This window comes from Zonotrichia albicollis, unplaced genomic scaffold (assembly GCF_047830755.1).
Source record: "Zonotrichia albicollis isolate bZonAlb1 unplaced genomic scaffold, bZonAlb1.hap1 Scaffold_73_unloc_1, whole genome shotgun sequence".
In the NCBI taxonomy this organism is placed as follows: domain Eukaryota; kingdom Metazoa; phylum Chordata; class Aves; order Passeriformes; family Passerellidae; genus Zonotrichia; species Zonotrichia albicollis.
In genome coordinates this window covers 369,588-384,611 of record NW_027428459.1, presented here as the reverse complement: position 1 = coordinate 384,611, position 15,024 = coordinate 369,588, and the positions used below count along the sequence as shown (strand labels likewise).

Sequence of the window (15,024 nt, the reverse complement as noted above, 5' to 3'; positions counted from 1 at the left end):
TGGGTCCATGGTGGAACCAAGGATCTTCACACGGACCATGATGGAACCCAGATCCTCACATGGACCAGGACGTGGTTCTTGGCTCCATGGTGGAACAGGACATGGGCCCTCAGATGGACCAGGACATGGGGTGGTGGCACCATGAGAGACCAGGACGTGGTCCTTGGGTCCATGGTGGAACAGGACATGGGCCCTCAGATGGACCAGGACATGGGGTGGTGGCACCATGAGAAGCCAGAATATGTCCTTGGGTCCATGGTGGAACAGGACCCAGATCCTCAGATAGACCAACACATGGGATGGTGGCACCATGAGAGACCAGGACATGCTCCTTGGGTCTGTGATGGACCATGGACCCTCGGATGGACCAGGACATGTCTTTGGGTCCATGATGGACCAGGACATGGACCCTGAGATGGACCAGGACATGGTTCTTGGGTCCTTGGTGGGCCAGGACATGTCTTTTGGGTCCATGATGGACCAGGACATGGACCCTCGGATGGACCAGGACATGGGATGGTGGCACCATGAGAGACCAGGACATGGTCCTTGGGTCTGTGATGGACCATGGACCCTCGGATGGACCAGGACATGTCTTTGGGTCCATGATGGACCAGGACATGGACCCTTGGATGGACCAGGACATGGTTCTTGGGTCCTTGGTGGGCCAGGACATGTCTTTTGGGTCCATGACGGAACAGAAGATGGACCCTCGGATGGACCAGGACATGGGATGGTGGCACCATGAGAGACCAGGACGTGGTTCTTGGGTCCATGGTGGAACAGGACATGGACCCTGAGATGGACCAGGACATGTCTTTGGGTCCATGATGGACCAGGACATGGACCCTGAGATGGACCAGGATGTGGTTCTTGGGTCCATGATGGAACAGGACATGAACCCTCAGATGGACCAGGATGTGGTTCTTGGCTCCATGGTGGGCCAGGACTTGATCCTTGGGTCCATGGTGGAACCAAGGATCTTCACACGGACCATGATGGAACCCAGATCCTCACATGGACCAGGACGTGGTTCTTGGCTCCATGGTGGAACAGGACATGGGCCCTCAGATGGACCAGGACATGGGGTGGTGGCACCATGAGAGACCAGGACATGTCTTTGGGTCCTTGGTGGGCCAGGACTTGCTCCTTGGGTCTGTGATGGACCATGGACCCTCGGATGGACCAGGACATGTCTTTTGGGTCCATGATGGACCAGAACATGGACCCTCGGATGGACCAAGCCCCAGCACCTCCTGAAGCCCCCCCTTGCCCCCTACCTGGGCTTCTCGCCGGCGCCCATCTGGTGCAGCGCGCCGTCCATCCAGGCCAGCAGGTCGCGGGCGGTGCCCACGAAGCGGATCTTGTCGGCCACGCTGGCCACGTGCAGCCGGCACTCCTCGCACGCCGCCAGCAGCTCCTTCCACGCCCGCAGCACCTCCTGCTCGCGGCCCGCGATGGCCTCGGCGTTGTCGCCGGCGTAGAGCGTGCGCAGCTGCGCCGCGCCCTCCTGCAGCCGCCGCACCTGCGTCACCAGCACCTCCACGTCGTGCTCGAAGGCGCCCAGCGCCCGCTGCAGCGCCCCGGCCGAGCCGCGGCCCTCGCGCGCCGCCAGCTCCGGCAGCCGCTGCCGCTTCTCCTCGATCTGCCCCAGCAGCTCCTTGCAGTCGTTGAAGAACTTGTGCAGCTCGTGCGACGCCGCCAGCATCTGCGCGCGCGTCTCCATCAGCTCCAGCAGGTCGGCCCAGGCCTCGTTGACGCCGTCCTTCCACTCGGCGATGGTGGCGGCGTCGGCGTGGCCGTAGTCGATGAGCTCGTCCACCATCTGGTTGACGGCGGCGATGCGCTCCTGGCCCACGCTGCCCGTCTCGCTGGCGAACTCCAGGAACTTCTCCTGCAGCAGCTGAGGCGGCCCCGGGGTGGACGTGGGGCAGGGGGTCAGGGGTGGGCGGGGTGTGGGACCACCAGGGTGGGGTGGGGTGGGGTGGGGGGGTAGGACCTCCAGGATGGGGCCAGGACCACCAGGATGGGGTGGGGTGGGGGTGGGACCACCAGGATGGGACCAGGACCACCAGGATGGGGCCAGGATCACCAAGAACGTGTCAGGACCACCAAGATGGTGCCAGGACCACCAGGGTGGGGTGGGGTGGGGGTAGGACCTCCAGACAGGGGCCGGAGGGGATGGCCAGGACCACCAGGGCAGGATGCCACCACCAGGATGGTGCCAGGACCACCAGGGTGGGGTGGGGTGGGGTGGGGTGTAGAACCACCAGGATGGTGCCAGGACCACCAGGGTGGGACCAGGACCACCAAGAACGTGTCAGGACCACCAGCCAGGGGATGGAGGGGATGGCCAGGACCAGGATGGTGCCAGGACCACCAGGATGGGGCCAGGACCATCAAGAACTTGTCAGGACCACCAGGAAGGTGCCAGGACCACCAAGATGGGGCAGGGATGGTGGCAGAGCCCCCAGCCAGTGGACGGAGGAGATGGCCAGGACCACCAGGGCAGGATGCCACCACCAGGAAGGTGCCAGGACCATCAGGAAGGTGCCAGGACCACCAAGGGACAGAGGAGATGATCAGGACCTCTAGGATGGTGCCAGGACCATCAGGAACGTGCCACAACCCTCACCCAGCAGACAGAGGGGATGGTCGGGACCACCAGGATGGTGCCAGGAGCACGAAGGTGTCAGGACCACCAGGATGGTGTCAGGACCACCAAGATGGGGTAGGAATGGTGCCAGGACCCCCAGCCAGGGGATGGAGGGGATGGCCAGGACCAGGATGGTGCCAGGACCACCAGGATGGTGTCAGGACCACCAGGGGACAGAGGAGATGGCCAGGACCTCTAGGATGGTGCCAGGACCTCTAGGATGGTGCCAGGACCACCAGGAAGGTGCCAGGGCCTCTGCCAGAGCTCAGCAAAGGCCCCCAGACCCCTCACGACAGCACCACCAACTTCTCCACCCCCACCAACTTCTCCACCCCACCTCACCCAGGGCACCAAAGCCACCCCACCAACGTCCACCAAGCCCGTCCCGCCCTCACCGTGACGTGCTCGAAGTCCTGCCCCAGCTCGGGCGAGCCGGCCACCACCTCCTTCTCGGCGATCCAGTGCTCCAGCTCGTCCACCTCGCGGTTGAGCTGGTAGAGCCAGTACTGCTGCTCCAGCTTGACCTTGCGCTCCTCCACCAGCTCCTTCAGAGACACGTACAGCCGGTCAACCTGCGACTGCCGCCTGCTGACCTGTTCGCTGCGCAACGACACCACGGCGCCGTCAGCCCCGCTGGGTGCTGGGGGCACCCGAGGGTGCTCCGGGGGGTGGGCGGGGCGTGGGCGGGGCGTGGGCGGGGCGTGGGCGGACCTCTGTGGGTGGCCGAGCTCGAGGAGGGCGCGGCACTGGCGGGAGAGCTGGGCGATGGTCTCCTCGTAGTTCTCGATGGTTTGCTCGGTGAGGAGATGCTTCTTGAGGAGCTGCAGGGTGCTCTGCTCGTCCTGCGGGCGCGGGGGCCGGGGGGTTGGGGGTTGGCAGCGGCCGTTGATGGGACCCAACTCAACCCAACAACCAAACCAACCAAACCAACCAACCCAACCAACCCAACCCAACTCAACCAACCCAACCCAACTAACCCAACCAAACCAACCAACCCAACCAAACCAACCAACCCAACCCAACTAACCCAACCCAACTAAACCAGCCAACCAACCCAACTAACCCAACCCAACTCAACCCAACAACTAAACCAACCAACCCAACCCAACCCAACCAAACCAACCAACCCAACTAACCCAACCCAACCAAACCAACCCAACCAACCCAACCAGTCCAACCAACCAACCCAACCCAACCCAACCAGTCCAACCCAACCCAACCAGTCCAACCCAACTCAACCAACCAACCCAACCCAACCCAACCACCCAACCCAACAAAAGCCAGTGAAACCCAACTCAACCAACCCAAACCAACTCAACCAACCAACCCAACCAGTCCAACCAACCCAACCACCCAACCCAACAAAGCCAGCTAAACCCAATTTAACTAACCCAACCCAACCAGGGCAACCAACCCAACTCAACTCAACCCAACAGAGCCAATCCAAACCAAGAAAGGCACTCAACCCAAAACCAACCAATTCAACCAACCCAACAGAGCCAGCTAAACCCAACTCAACCAACCAACCCAACCAATCCACCCAACCCAACAAAGCCAACCCAACTCAACCTGTGCAACCAACCCAAACCAAGAAAGGCACTCAACCCAACCAACCCAACCAACCCAACCCAACCAACCCAACGCAACCCAACCCAACCACCCAATTCACCCAATTAAACCAAACCAACCAAACCAACCCAACCCAACCCATCAAACTCACCCAACCAACCCAACCAACCCAACTTCACCCAACCCAAAACCACCCAATTCACCCAATTAAACCAAACCAACCCAACCCAACCAACCCAACCCAACTTCACCCAACCCAAAACCACCCAATTCACCCAATTAAACCAACCCAACGACTGAACACAACCCAATCAACCCAACCCAACCCAACCAACCCAACCAACGCAACCCACCCAATTCACCCAGTTCAACCAACCCAATGACCGAACACAACCCAACAACCCAACCCAACCACCCAATTCACCCAATTAAACCAACCCAACCCAACCCATCAAACTCACCCAACCAACCCAACCCAACCCAGCCAACCCACCCAATTCACCCAACTAAACCAACCCAACCCAACCCAAAACCACCCAATTCACCCAATTAAACCCCCCCAATGACCAAACACAACCCAATCCACCCAACCCAACAACCCAATCCAACACAACACACCCAACACAACCAACCCCACCTCACCCAACCACCCAATTCACCCAATTAAACCAACCCAACTCAACCAAACCCATCAAATTCACCCAACCAGCCCAACCCAACCAAAACCCAACCCAACCCAACCCAACCACCCAATTAAACCAAACCAACCCAACCCATCAAACTCACCCAATCAAACCAACCCAACCCATCAAACTCACCCAACCAACCCAACCAACCCAACCCAACCAACCCAACCCAACCACCCAATTAAACCAACCCAACCCAACCCATCAAACTCACCCAACCACCCAATTAAACCAACCCAACCCAACCCATCAAACTCACCCAATCAAACCAACCCAACCCACCCAGTTTACCCAACCCACCCAACTCACCCAACCCAACCACCCAATTAAACCAACCCAACCCAACCCATCAAACTCACCCAACCAACCCAACCCAACCCATCAAACTCATCCAACCAACCCAACCCAACCACCCAATTAAACCAAACCAACCCAACCCAACCCATCAAACTCACCCAATCAAACCAACCAACCCAACCCAATCCAACCCAATCCAACCATCCAATTAAACCAACCCATCAAACTCACCCAACCAACCCAACCAACCCAACCAAACCCATCGAACTCACCCAACCAACCCAACCCAACCCAACCCATCAAACTCACCCAATCAAATCAACCCAACCAACCCAACCCACCCAGTTTACCCAACCCACCCAATTCACCCAACCCAACCACCCAATTAAACCAACCCAACCCAATCCATCAAACTCATCCAACCAACCCAACCCAACCACCCAATTAAACCAACCCAACCCATCAAACTCACCCAACCAACCCAACCAACCCAACCAAACCACCCAATTAAGCCAAACCAACCCAACCCAACCCATCAAACTCACCCAACCAACCCAACCAACCCAACCCACCCAGTTTACCCACCCAACCAGGCCGACCCAACCACCACCGCCCCCCTCCCCAGCCCCACCTTCCCCTTCTCCTCGTTCATCAGCAGCAGCTCCTGCTCGCCCAGCCACGACTCCACCTCGGCCACGTCGAAGTAGTACTGCTCCAGCTGGAAGGTGGCGTCCAGGGCCTGCTGCCGCCGCTCCGTCTGCTCCTGCAGCTCGGCCCAGAGCGCGCCCAGCCGCTCCAGCAGCCCCCGCACGCCCTCGGCCTCGGGGCTCCGGATGGACGCCACGGCGGCCGCGCGCTCCAGCACCTCGTCCACGCGGGGCCGGTGCACCTGGATCTCCCGGCGCAGGTTCTGAGGGGGCCGTGGGGTGGGGTGGGGTGGAGGGTTCAGCGTGGGGTGGGACCCTCCAGCTCCAGGAGCACCAAGTTTGGTGCAAGGTCCCACCTTGGCCCCCAAACTCCACCCAAAAATGGGAGGAGCTGCCCCAATATCGGCCCATGATCAGTTTTGGGGTCCCACCTTGCCCCCAAACCCCACCCAAGAAGGTGGCGAGCTGCCCCAATATCTCCCCATGATCAGTTTTGGGGTCCCAACTTGGCCCCAAACCCCTCCCCAGAAGGTGAGGAGCTGCCCCAATATCTCCCCATGATCAGTTTTGGGGTCCCACCTTGCCCCCAAACCCCTCCCCAGAAGGTGAGGACCAACCCCAACATCTCCCTGACCCCAGAACCACCAGGATGGTGCAAGGTCCCACCTTGGTCCCCAAACTCCACCCAAAAATGTGAGGAGCTGCCCCAACATCTGCCCATGACCAGTTTTGGGGTCCCACCTTGTTCCTCACCACCCCAACCCTTCGTGATTAATTTTGGGGTCCCACCTTGGCCCCAAACCCCTCCCCAGAAAGTGAGGAGCTCCTCCAACATCTGCCCATGACCAGTTTTGGGGTCCCACCTTGCTCCCCACCACCCCAACCCCTCGTGGTGAATTTTGGGGTCCCACCTCGGCCCCCAAACCCCACCCAAGAAGGTGAGGATCTGCCCCAACACCTCCCCATGATCAGTTTTGGGGTCCCACCTTGCTCCCCACCACCCCAACCCTTCATGATTAATTTTGGGGTCCCACCTTGCCCCCAAACTCCACCCAAAAATGGGAGGAGCTGCCCCAACACCTCCCCATGATCAGTTTTGGGGTCCCACCTTGCTCCCCACCACCCCAACCCCTCGTGGTGAATTTTGGGGTCCCACCTCGGCCCCCAAACCCCACCCAAGAAGGTGAGGAGCTGCACCAACATCTCGTGGTGAATTTTGGGGTCCCACCTTGGCCCCCAAACCCCACCCAAGAAGGTGAGGAGCTGCACCAACATCTCGTGGTGAATTTTGGGGTCCCACCTCGGCCCCCAAACCCCACCCAAGAAGGTGAGGAGCTGCACCAACATCTCGTGGTGAATTTTGGGGTCCCACCTTGGCCCCCAAACCCCACCCAAGAAGGTGAGGAGCTGCACCAACATCTCGTGGTGAATTTTGGGGTCCCACCTTGGCCCCCAAACCCCACCCAAGAAGGTCAGGAGCTGCACCAACATCTCCCCAACATCTCGTGGTGAATTTTGGGGTCCCACCTTGCCCCCAAACCCCACCCCAGAAGGTGAGGAGCTGCTCCAACACCTCCCCAGCCCCCGTGGTGGATTTTGGGGTCCCACCATGAGCCCAGACGCCGCGCGGGCGCTGACCTGGTTCTTCTTGATGAACTGCTGGACGGTCTGGAGGTTGGTGCCGTGGTCCTTGAGCATGGCCAAGGGCAGGCGGTCCTGGACCCACATCTGGGGCAGGGGTGGAGCTCGGTGTCATCGCTGTCCCACATGGCCGTTCTCCACCCCACCCCATTTCTGTGTTCACCTCTGTCCCGTCCCCATCTTCATCCCATCTCCATCCCACCTGTCTTCATCTTCATCCCATCTCCATCCCCCTCTGTCTTCATCTTCATCTTCATCCCATCTCCATCCCATCTGTCTTCATCTTCATCCCGTCGCCATCCCACCCGTCTTCATCTTCATCCCATCTCCATCCCATCTGTCTTCATCTTCATCCCATCTCCATCCCATCTCCATCCCATCTCCATCCCCCTCCGTCTTCATCTTCATCCCATCTCCATCCATCTTCATCTCCATCCCATCTTCATCCCATCTCCATCCAATCTCCTTCTCCATCTTTGCCCCCACCTCCATCTCCTCTCCATCCCATCTCCATCCACCTTCATCTTCATCCCATCTCTATCTCCATCTCCACCCCATTCACCAGAAGTCCATCCCATCTCATCCCATCTCCTTCTCCATCTACACTCCCATCTCCATCCCATCTCCGTCATCTCCATCTCCATTCCATCTCCACCCCCTTCACCTAAAACTATCCCATCTCCATCCCCATCCATCTCCATCTTCATTCCAACTCCATCTCCATCTCCATCTCCATCTCCATCTCCATCTCCATTCCATCTCCACCCCCTTCACCTAAAACTATCCCATCTCCATCTCATCTACATTCCATCTCCATCTCCATCTCCATCTCCATCTCCATCTCAATCTCCATCCATCTCCATCTTCATCCCATCTCCATCCCATCTTCATCCCAACTCCATCCCATCTCCACCCCCTTCACCTAAAACTATCCCATCTCCATTTCATCTCCATCTCCATCTCCATCTCCATCTCCATCTCATCTACATTCCATCTCCACCATCTCCATCTCCATCTCCATCTCCATCTCCACCCCATTCACCTCCACCCCCATCCCGCCTCCATCTTCATCCCGATCTCCACCTCCACCCTGATCCCACCCCCACCCAGCCCCACCCCACCCCATACTCACCACCTCGTCCTCCAGCTCGTGGCTGACCTGGTGGACCTCCTTGGAGGCCAGCAGGATCCTGCGGCGCTCCTTGAGGGGCTCGATGAGGCGCACGATGCGCGTCCCCACCGCGCTCTGCCGCTCGCCCACGGCCTCGCGCCCGGCCGCCGCTGCCGGCAGCGCCGCCGCCTGCGCCTGCAGCTCGCCCACCTCCTTGGACCACTGCTCCACCTGCGACTCCATGGTCTGCGCGACACGGGGACACCACACGTGGAGGCCACCATGGCCGGGAAGGGACCCAGAGCGCCCAGAGCTCCTCCCAAAAAACGTCCCGGTCCCAAAGTGTGGTGGCCTCGTAATTTGGTGTGCACCAAAACATGGTGGCACCCCCTAGAACTTGGTGTCCACCATAACCTGGTGTCCACCATAACCTGATGTCAGCCCCCATAACATGGTGTTCCTCATAATGTGGTGTCCACCATACCTTGGTGTCACCCCTCCATAACGTGGTGTCCACCATAACCTGGTGGCACCCTCCATAACGTGGTGTTCCTCCTAATGGGGTGTCCACCATAACCTGGTGTCACCCCCCAAAATGTGGTATCACCCCCATAATGTGGTGTCCACCACAACCTGGTGTCACCTCCCATAATTTGGTGTCCACCATAATCTAGTGTCACCCCTCCATAATGTGGTGTCCTCTATAACTTGGTGTCCACCATAACCTGGTGTCACCCACCACAACGTGGTGTCCCTCTTAATGTGGTGTCCACCACAACCTGGTGGCACCTCCCATAATTTGGTGTCTACCATAACTTGGTGTCACCCCCCATAACATGGCGGCACCCTCCATAACGTGGTGTCCACCACAATCTGGTGTCCACCATAACCTGGTGTCAGCCCCCATAACATGGTGTTCCTCATAATGTGGTGTCCACCATAATCTAGTGTCACCCCTCCATAATGTGGTGTCCACCATAATCTGGTGGCACCCTCCATAACGTGGTGTTCCTCCTAATGGGGTGTCCACCATAACCTGGTGTCACCCCCCAAAATGTGGTATCACCCCCATAATGTGGTGTCCACCACAACCTGGTGTCACCTCCCATAATTTGGTGTCCACCATAATCTAGTGTCACCCCTCCATAATGTGGTGTCCTCTGTAACTTGGTGTCCACCATAACCTGGTGTCACCCACCACAACGTGGTGTCCCTCTTAATGTGGTGTCCACCATAACCTCATGCCCACCATAACCTGGTGTCCCTCCATAGCCTGGTGTCCCAACACCACCCAAAGTCCACCCAAGGCCTGGTGTCCCCCAAATTCTTGCATCCCCCCCATAACCTGATGTCCCCCAACTACCCAATGCCCCCCAACACCTGGTGTTGGTCTGGTGACCATCCAAACATCTGAGGACCATCCAACACCTGCTGTGCCCCCCACCCCCGGTGTCCCCCAACATCTGGTGACCATCCAAGACCTGGTGCCACCCCAACACTCAATGTTCCTCCAAGATCCAGCATCTCCCCAGGACCCAACATCTCTCCAAGGCCTGGTGTCCCCTCAACACCTGGTGTCCCTCCCGAAGTCTGGTGTCCCTCAAGGCCTGGTGTGCCCCCGATATCTGATGACCATCCAAACATCCGGTGACCACCCAGGACCTGCTGTTCTCCATAACTTCCAACACTCAATGTCCCTTCATGACCCAACATCTCCCCAGGACCCAACATCTCCCCAGCCCCTCTGTCCCCCCAATGGCTGCTGTCCCTCAAGGCCTGGTGTCCCCCCAAGGTCTGGTATCCCCCCCATGTCCTGCTGTCCATCTGTCCCCCATGTCCATCTGTCCCCATGTCCATCTGTCCCCATCCCTGCTGTCCATCTGTCCCCATCCCTGCTGTCCCCATGTCCATCTGTCCCCATGTCCATCTGTCCCCATCCCAGCTGTCCATCTGTCCCCATCCCTGCTGTCCCCATGTCCATCTGTCCCCATGTCCATCTGTCCCCATCCCTGCTGTCCATCTGTCCCATCCCTGCTGTCCCCATGTCCATCTGTCCCCATGTCCATCTGTCCCCATCCCAGCTGTCCATCTGTCCCCATCCCAGCTGTCCATCTGTCCCCATCCCTGCTGTCCATCTGTCCCTGCTGTCCATCTGTCCCCATCCCTGCTGTCCATCTGTCCTGTGCCCACCTGCAGCCGGTGGAGCTGCCGGCTGACGCTGCGCAGGTCAGAGGTCCCCATGTCCATCTGTCCCCATCCCTGCTGTCCCCATCCCTGCTGTCCATCTGTCCCCACGTCCATCTGTCCCCATCCCTGCTGTCCATCTGTCCCCATCCCCACATCCATCTGTCCCCATTCCTGCTGTCCTGTGCTCACCTGCAGCCGGTGGAGCTGCCGGCTGACGCTGCGCAGGTCGGAGCCGCCGCCTCCGCCCCCGACGCTCTCGAGCTGCTCCTCGAGCCGGCCCAGCCGCGCCTCCACGTCGGCGAAGCTCCGCGCCAGGCGCTCGGCGGCCGCCGCCTCGGCCAAGCGCCGGCTCCGCGCCTGGCTGGAGCTCTCCAGCTCCTGCCAGCAGCGCCGCAGCTCCTCCAGCTGCCGCCGCACGGCCCCGCTCAGCTCCGGCTTGGCCTGCACCAGCTCCTCGCCCTCCTGGAGATGGGGATGGGGTGAGCGAGGTGGGACCCCAAAACTGATCTCGAGGGGTTGGGGTGGTGGGGAGCAAGGTGGGACCCCAAAACTCATCTTGAGGGGTTGAGGTGGTGGGGAGCAAGGTGGGACCCCAAAACTCATCTCGAGGGATTGGGGTGGTGAGGAGCAAGGTGAGACCCCAAAATTGATCACAAATGGTTGGGGAGATGTTTGGGTAAATCCTCTCCTTCCTGGGATGGGGTTTGGGGGTCAAGACGGGGTTTAGGAGCAAGGTGGGACCCCAAAATTCATCACGAATGGTTGGGGAGATGTTGGGGGAGCTCCTCACATTCTAGGGTGGTTTGGGGTGAGGTGGGACCCCAAAACTGATCTCGAGGGGTTGGGGAGATGTTGGGGCTGCTCCTCATCTTCTCACTGGGGTTATGGGGTCAAGGTGGGGATTCGGAATCAAGGTGGGACCCCAAAATTGATCTTGAGGGGTTGGGGAGATGCTGGGGGAGCTCCTCATGTTCTAGGGTGGGCTTGGGGTGAGGTGGGACCCCAAAACTCATCACGAGAGGTGGGGGAGATGTTGGGGGAGCTCCTCGCCCTCCTGGAGGTGGGGATGGGGTGAGCGAGGTGGGACCCCAAAACTGATCTTGAGGGGTTGGGGTGGTGGGGAGCAAGGTGGGACCCCAAAATTGATCTCAATGGGTTGGGGAGATGTTGGAGCTGCTCCACATTTTCTGGGGTGGGGTTTAGGGCAAGGTGGGACCCCAAAATTCATCATGAGGTGTTGGGGTGGTGGGGAGCAAGGTGGGACCCCAAAATTCACCACAAGGGGTTGGGGAGATGTTGGGGGAACTCCTCATATTCTAGGGTGGAGTTTGGGGTGAGGTGGGACCCCAAAATTGATCTCAATGGGTTGGGGTGAGGTGGGACCCCAAAATTGACCTCGAGGGGTTGGGGTGGTGGGGGGGACACTGAGGGGACACTGGGGACGTTTTGGGGCGGCCACCACGGGGGGGACAATGAGGGGGAGGGGACACAAAGGGGACAGTTTGGGGGTGTGACACGGGGGGAGGTGACACAGGGTGGGGGGGGACACACAGGGGGTGACACACAGGGGACAGGGGGGGACACCACGGGGAGGTGACAGCGGCTGGGGACACACAGGGGACACACGGGGAGGTGACACGGGGTGGGTGACACCGGGGGGGGGAGGGTGACACAAGCAGGGGGTGACAGGGGTTGGGGACACGGGGGGGGTGACACAGAGGGGGACACCACGGGGATGTGACACGGGACGGGGGGACATGAGGAGGGGACACGGTGCGAGGTGACACAGTGGGAGGTGACACACGGTGGGGGGACACACAAGTGGAGGTGACACGAGGGGGAGGGGACACAGGGAGGTGACATGAGCGAGGGGGGTGACACAAGGGGGAGGGGACATGGGCAGGATCCACATGGGGGACACAATGGGGGGGTGACACGGGTTGGGGACACTCGGGGGACACATGGGGGGAGTGACACGAGTGGGGGTGACACCGGGTGAGGGGGACATGGGGGAGGTGACACGGGCGGTGACACAAGGGGGAGGTGACACAGGGAGGACCCACAGGGGAGGTGACACAGATTGGGGACACTCGGGGGACACATGGGGGGGGAGTGACACGAGTGGAGGTGACACGGGTGAGGGGACACAGGGAGGGGACACGGTGGGAGTGACACACGGGGGAGAAGTGACACAAGGGGGAGGTGACACCAGTGGGGGTGACACAGGGAGGGGACACGGTGGGAGTGACACACGGGGGAGGTGACACCAGTGGGGGTGACACAGGGAGGGGACACACGGGAGGGGTGACACGGGTTGGGGACACACGGGAGAGTGACATGAGTGGGGCTGACACGAGGAGGTGACACGGGTTGGGGGTGACACAGGGAGGGGACATGGGGGGGTGGCACAGGGTGGGCGGACACTCGGGGGACACACGGGGGGAGTGACACGAGTGGGAATGACAGGAGGGGGAGGGGACACGGGGGGAGTGACACACGAGGGAGGGTGACACAGGGTGGGGACACTCGGGGGACACACGAGTGGGAGTGACACACGGGGGGGAGTGACACAAGGGGGAGGTGACACAGGGAGGACCCACAGGGGAGGTGACACAGATTGGGGACACTCGGGGGACACATGGGGGGGGGAGTGACACGAGTGGAGGTGACACGGGTGGGAGTGACACATGGGGGACGCACGGGAGGGGGGTGACACCGGGTGAGGGGACACAGGGAGGGGACACGGTGGGAGTGACACACGGGGGGGAGTGACACAAGGGGGAGGTGACACCAGTGGGGGTGACACAGGGAGGGGACACACGGGAGGGGTGACACGGGTTGGGGACACACGGGGGACACACGGGGGGAGCGACACGAGTGGGGCTGACACGAGGAGGTGACACGGGTTGGGGGTGACACAGGGAGGGGACATGGGGGGGTGGCACAGGGTGGGCGGACACTCGGGGGACACACGGGGGGGGGAGTGACACGAGTGGGAATGACAGGAGGGGGAGGGGACACAAGGGGAGTGACACACGGGGGAGGGTGACACAGGGTGGGGACACTCAGGGGACACACGAGTGGGAGTGACACACACGGGGGACACGGGGGGGGGTGACACTGACACACGAGTGTGGGCGACACACGGGGGAGGCGACACCACGTGCGCCTGATGGCGGGGGGGGGGGGGGGGGGAGAGGGTGACGTGGACACCCCTTGGTTGCCTTGGCTCCCAACGGACTCAACCAAAATTTGGGAAGGGGGGTGGTGGGTCGGGAGGGGGCGGGACGCGCGCGGGGGGGGGAGGTGGGGGGCGGGGGGCGGGGCGTGCAGGAGGTGGGCGGGGCGTGCAGGAGGAGGGCGGGGCGTGCAGGGGGGGCGGGGCGCACAGGAGGAGGGCGGGGCGTGCAGGAGGGGGGCGGGGCGGGCAGAAGGTGACTGAGGGTGCAGGAGGGGGGCGGGGCGGGCAGGAGGGGGGCGGGGCAGGCAGGAGGTGGGCGGGGCGTGCAGGAGGTGGGCAGGGCGTGCAGGAGGGGGCGGGGCGTGCAGGAGGTGGCGGGGCGTGCAGGAGGAGGGCGGGGCGTGCAGGAGGTGGGCGGGGGTGCAGGAGGTGGGCGGGGCGTGCAGAAGGTGGCGGGGGTGCAGGAGGGCGGGGGGGTTCAGGAGGAGGGCGGGGCGTGCAGGAGGGGGGCGGGGCGTGCAGGAGGTTGCGGGGCAGGCAGGAGGGGGGCGGGGCGTGCAGGAGGGGGGCGGGGGGGTGCAGGAGGAGGGCGGGGCGGGCAGGAGGGGGGGCGGGGCTTGCAGGAGGTGGGTGGGGCGTGCAGGAGGAGGGCGGGGCGGGCAGGAGGAGGGCGGGGCGGGCAGGAGGGGGGCGGGACCCGCGCGTGGGGGGCGGGGCGTGCAGGAGGAGGGCGGGGCGTGCAGGAGGGGGGCGGAACCCGCGCGTGGGGGCGGGGCATGCAGGAAGGGGGCGGGGCAGCGCTCCAGCATCACCCACCCCCCCCCCCTCCCCCTCCCCCTCCCCCTCCCCCTTCTCCCCCCCCCCCCCCTCCCCCCCGCAATGGAACCTTCTCGATCCTCTGGAGCCACTCGCGGTTCTGCGCCAGCTCGGCCAGGAACGCCGGGTGCTGCAGCCACGGCTTGGGGGGCGCCCGCGGGGGGGGGTCCCGCGTGGGGTCGGCGGCCATCAGCGCCTTCTCGCGGGCCCACGCATCCAACTGCGGGGGGAGC

At 61.6% G+C, this 15,024-nt stretch overlaps 1 protein-coding gene across 8 annotated transcripts in view; it reads right to left on the bottom strand.

The window, feature by feature from the left end:
• SPTBN4 (spectrin beta, non-erythrocytic 4) overlaps positions 1-15,024 on the bottom strand; it is a 75,227-nt gene that overhangs the window by 17,314 nt on the left and 42,889 nt on the right. For all 8 annotated transcript variants that reach the window (XM_074534273.1, XM_074534271.1, XM_074534272.1 and 5 more), the window contains 8 exons: positions 14,862-15,011; positions 10,984-11,256; positions 8,629-8,853; positions 7,494-7,583; positions 5,840-6,118; positions 3,368-3,498; positions 3,052-3,256; positions 1,281-1,903 (listed from right to left, as the gene is read on the bottom strand). In XM_074534273.1, the coding sequence (XP_074390374.1) occupies positions 1,281-1,903; positions 3,052-3,256; positions 3,368-3,498; positions 5,840-6,118; positions 7,494-7,583; positions 8,629-8,853; positions 10,984-11,256; positions 14,862-15,011 (1,976 nt within the window). The remainder of the gene's footprint in view (positions 1-1,280; positions 1,904-3,051; positions 3,257-3,367; positions 3,499-5,839; positions 6,119-7,493; positions 7,584-8,628; positions 8,854-10,983; positions 11,257-14,861; positions 15,012-15,024) is intronic.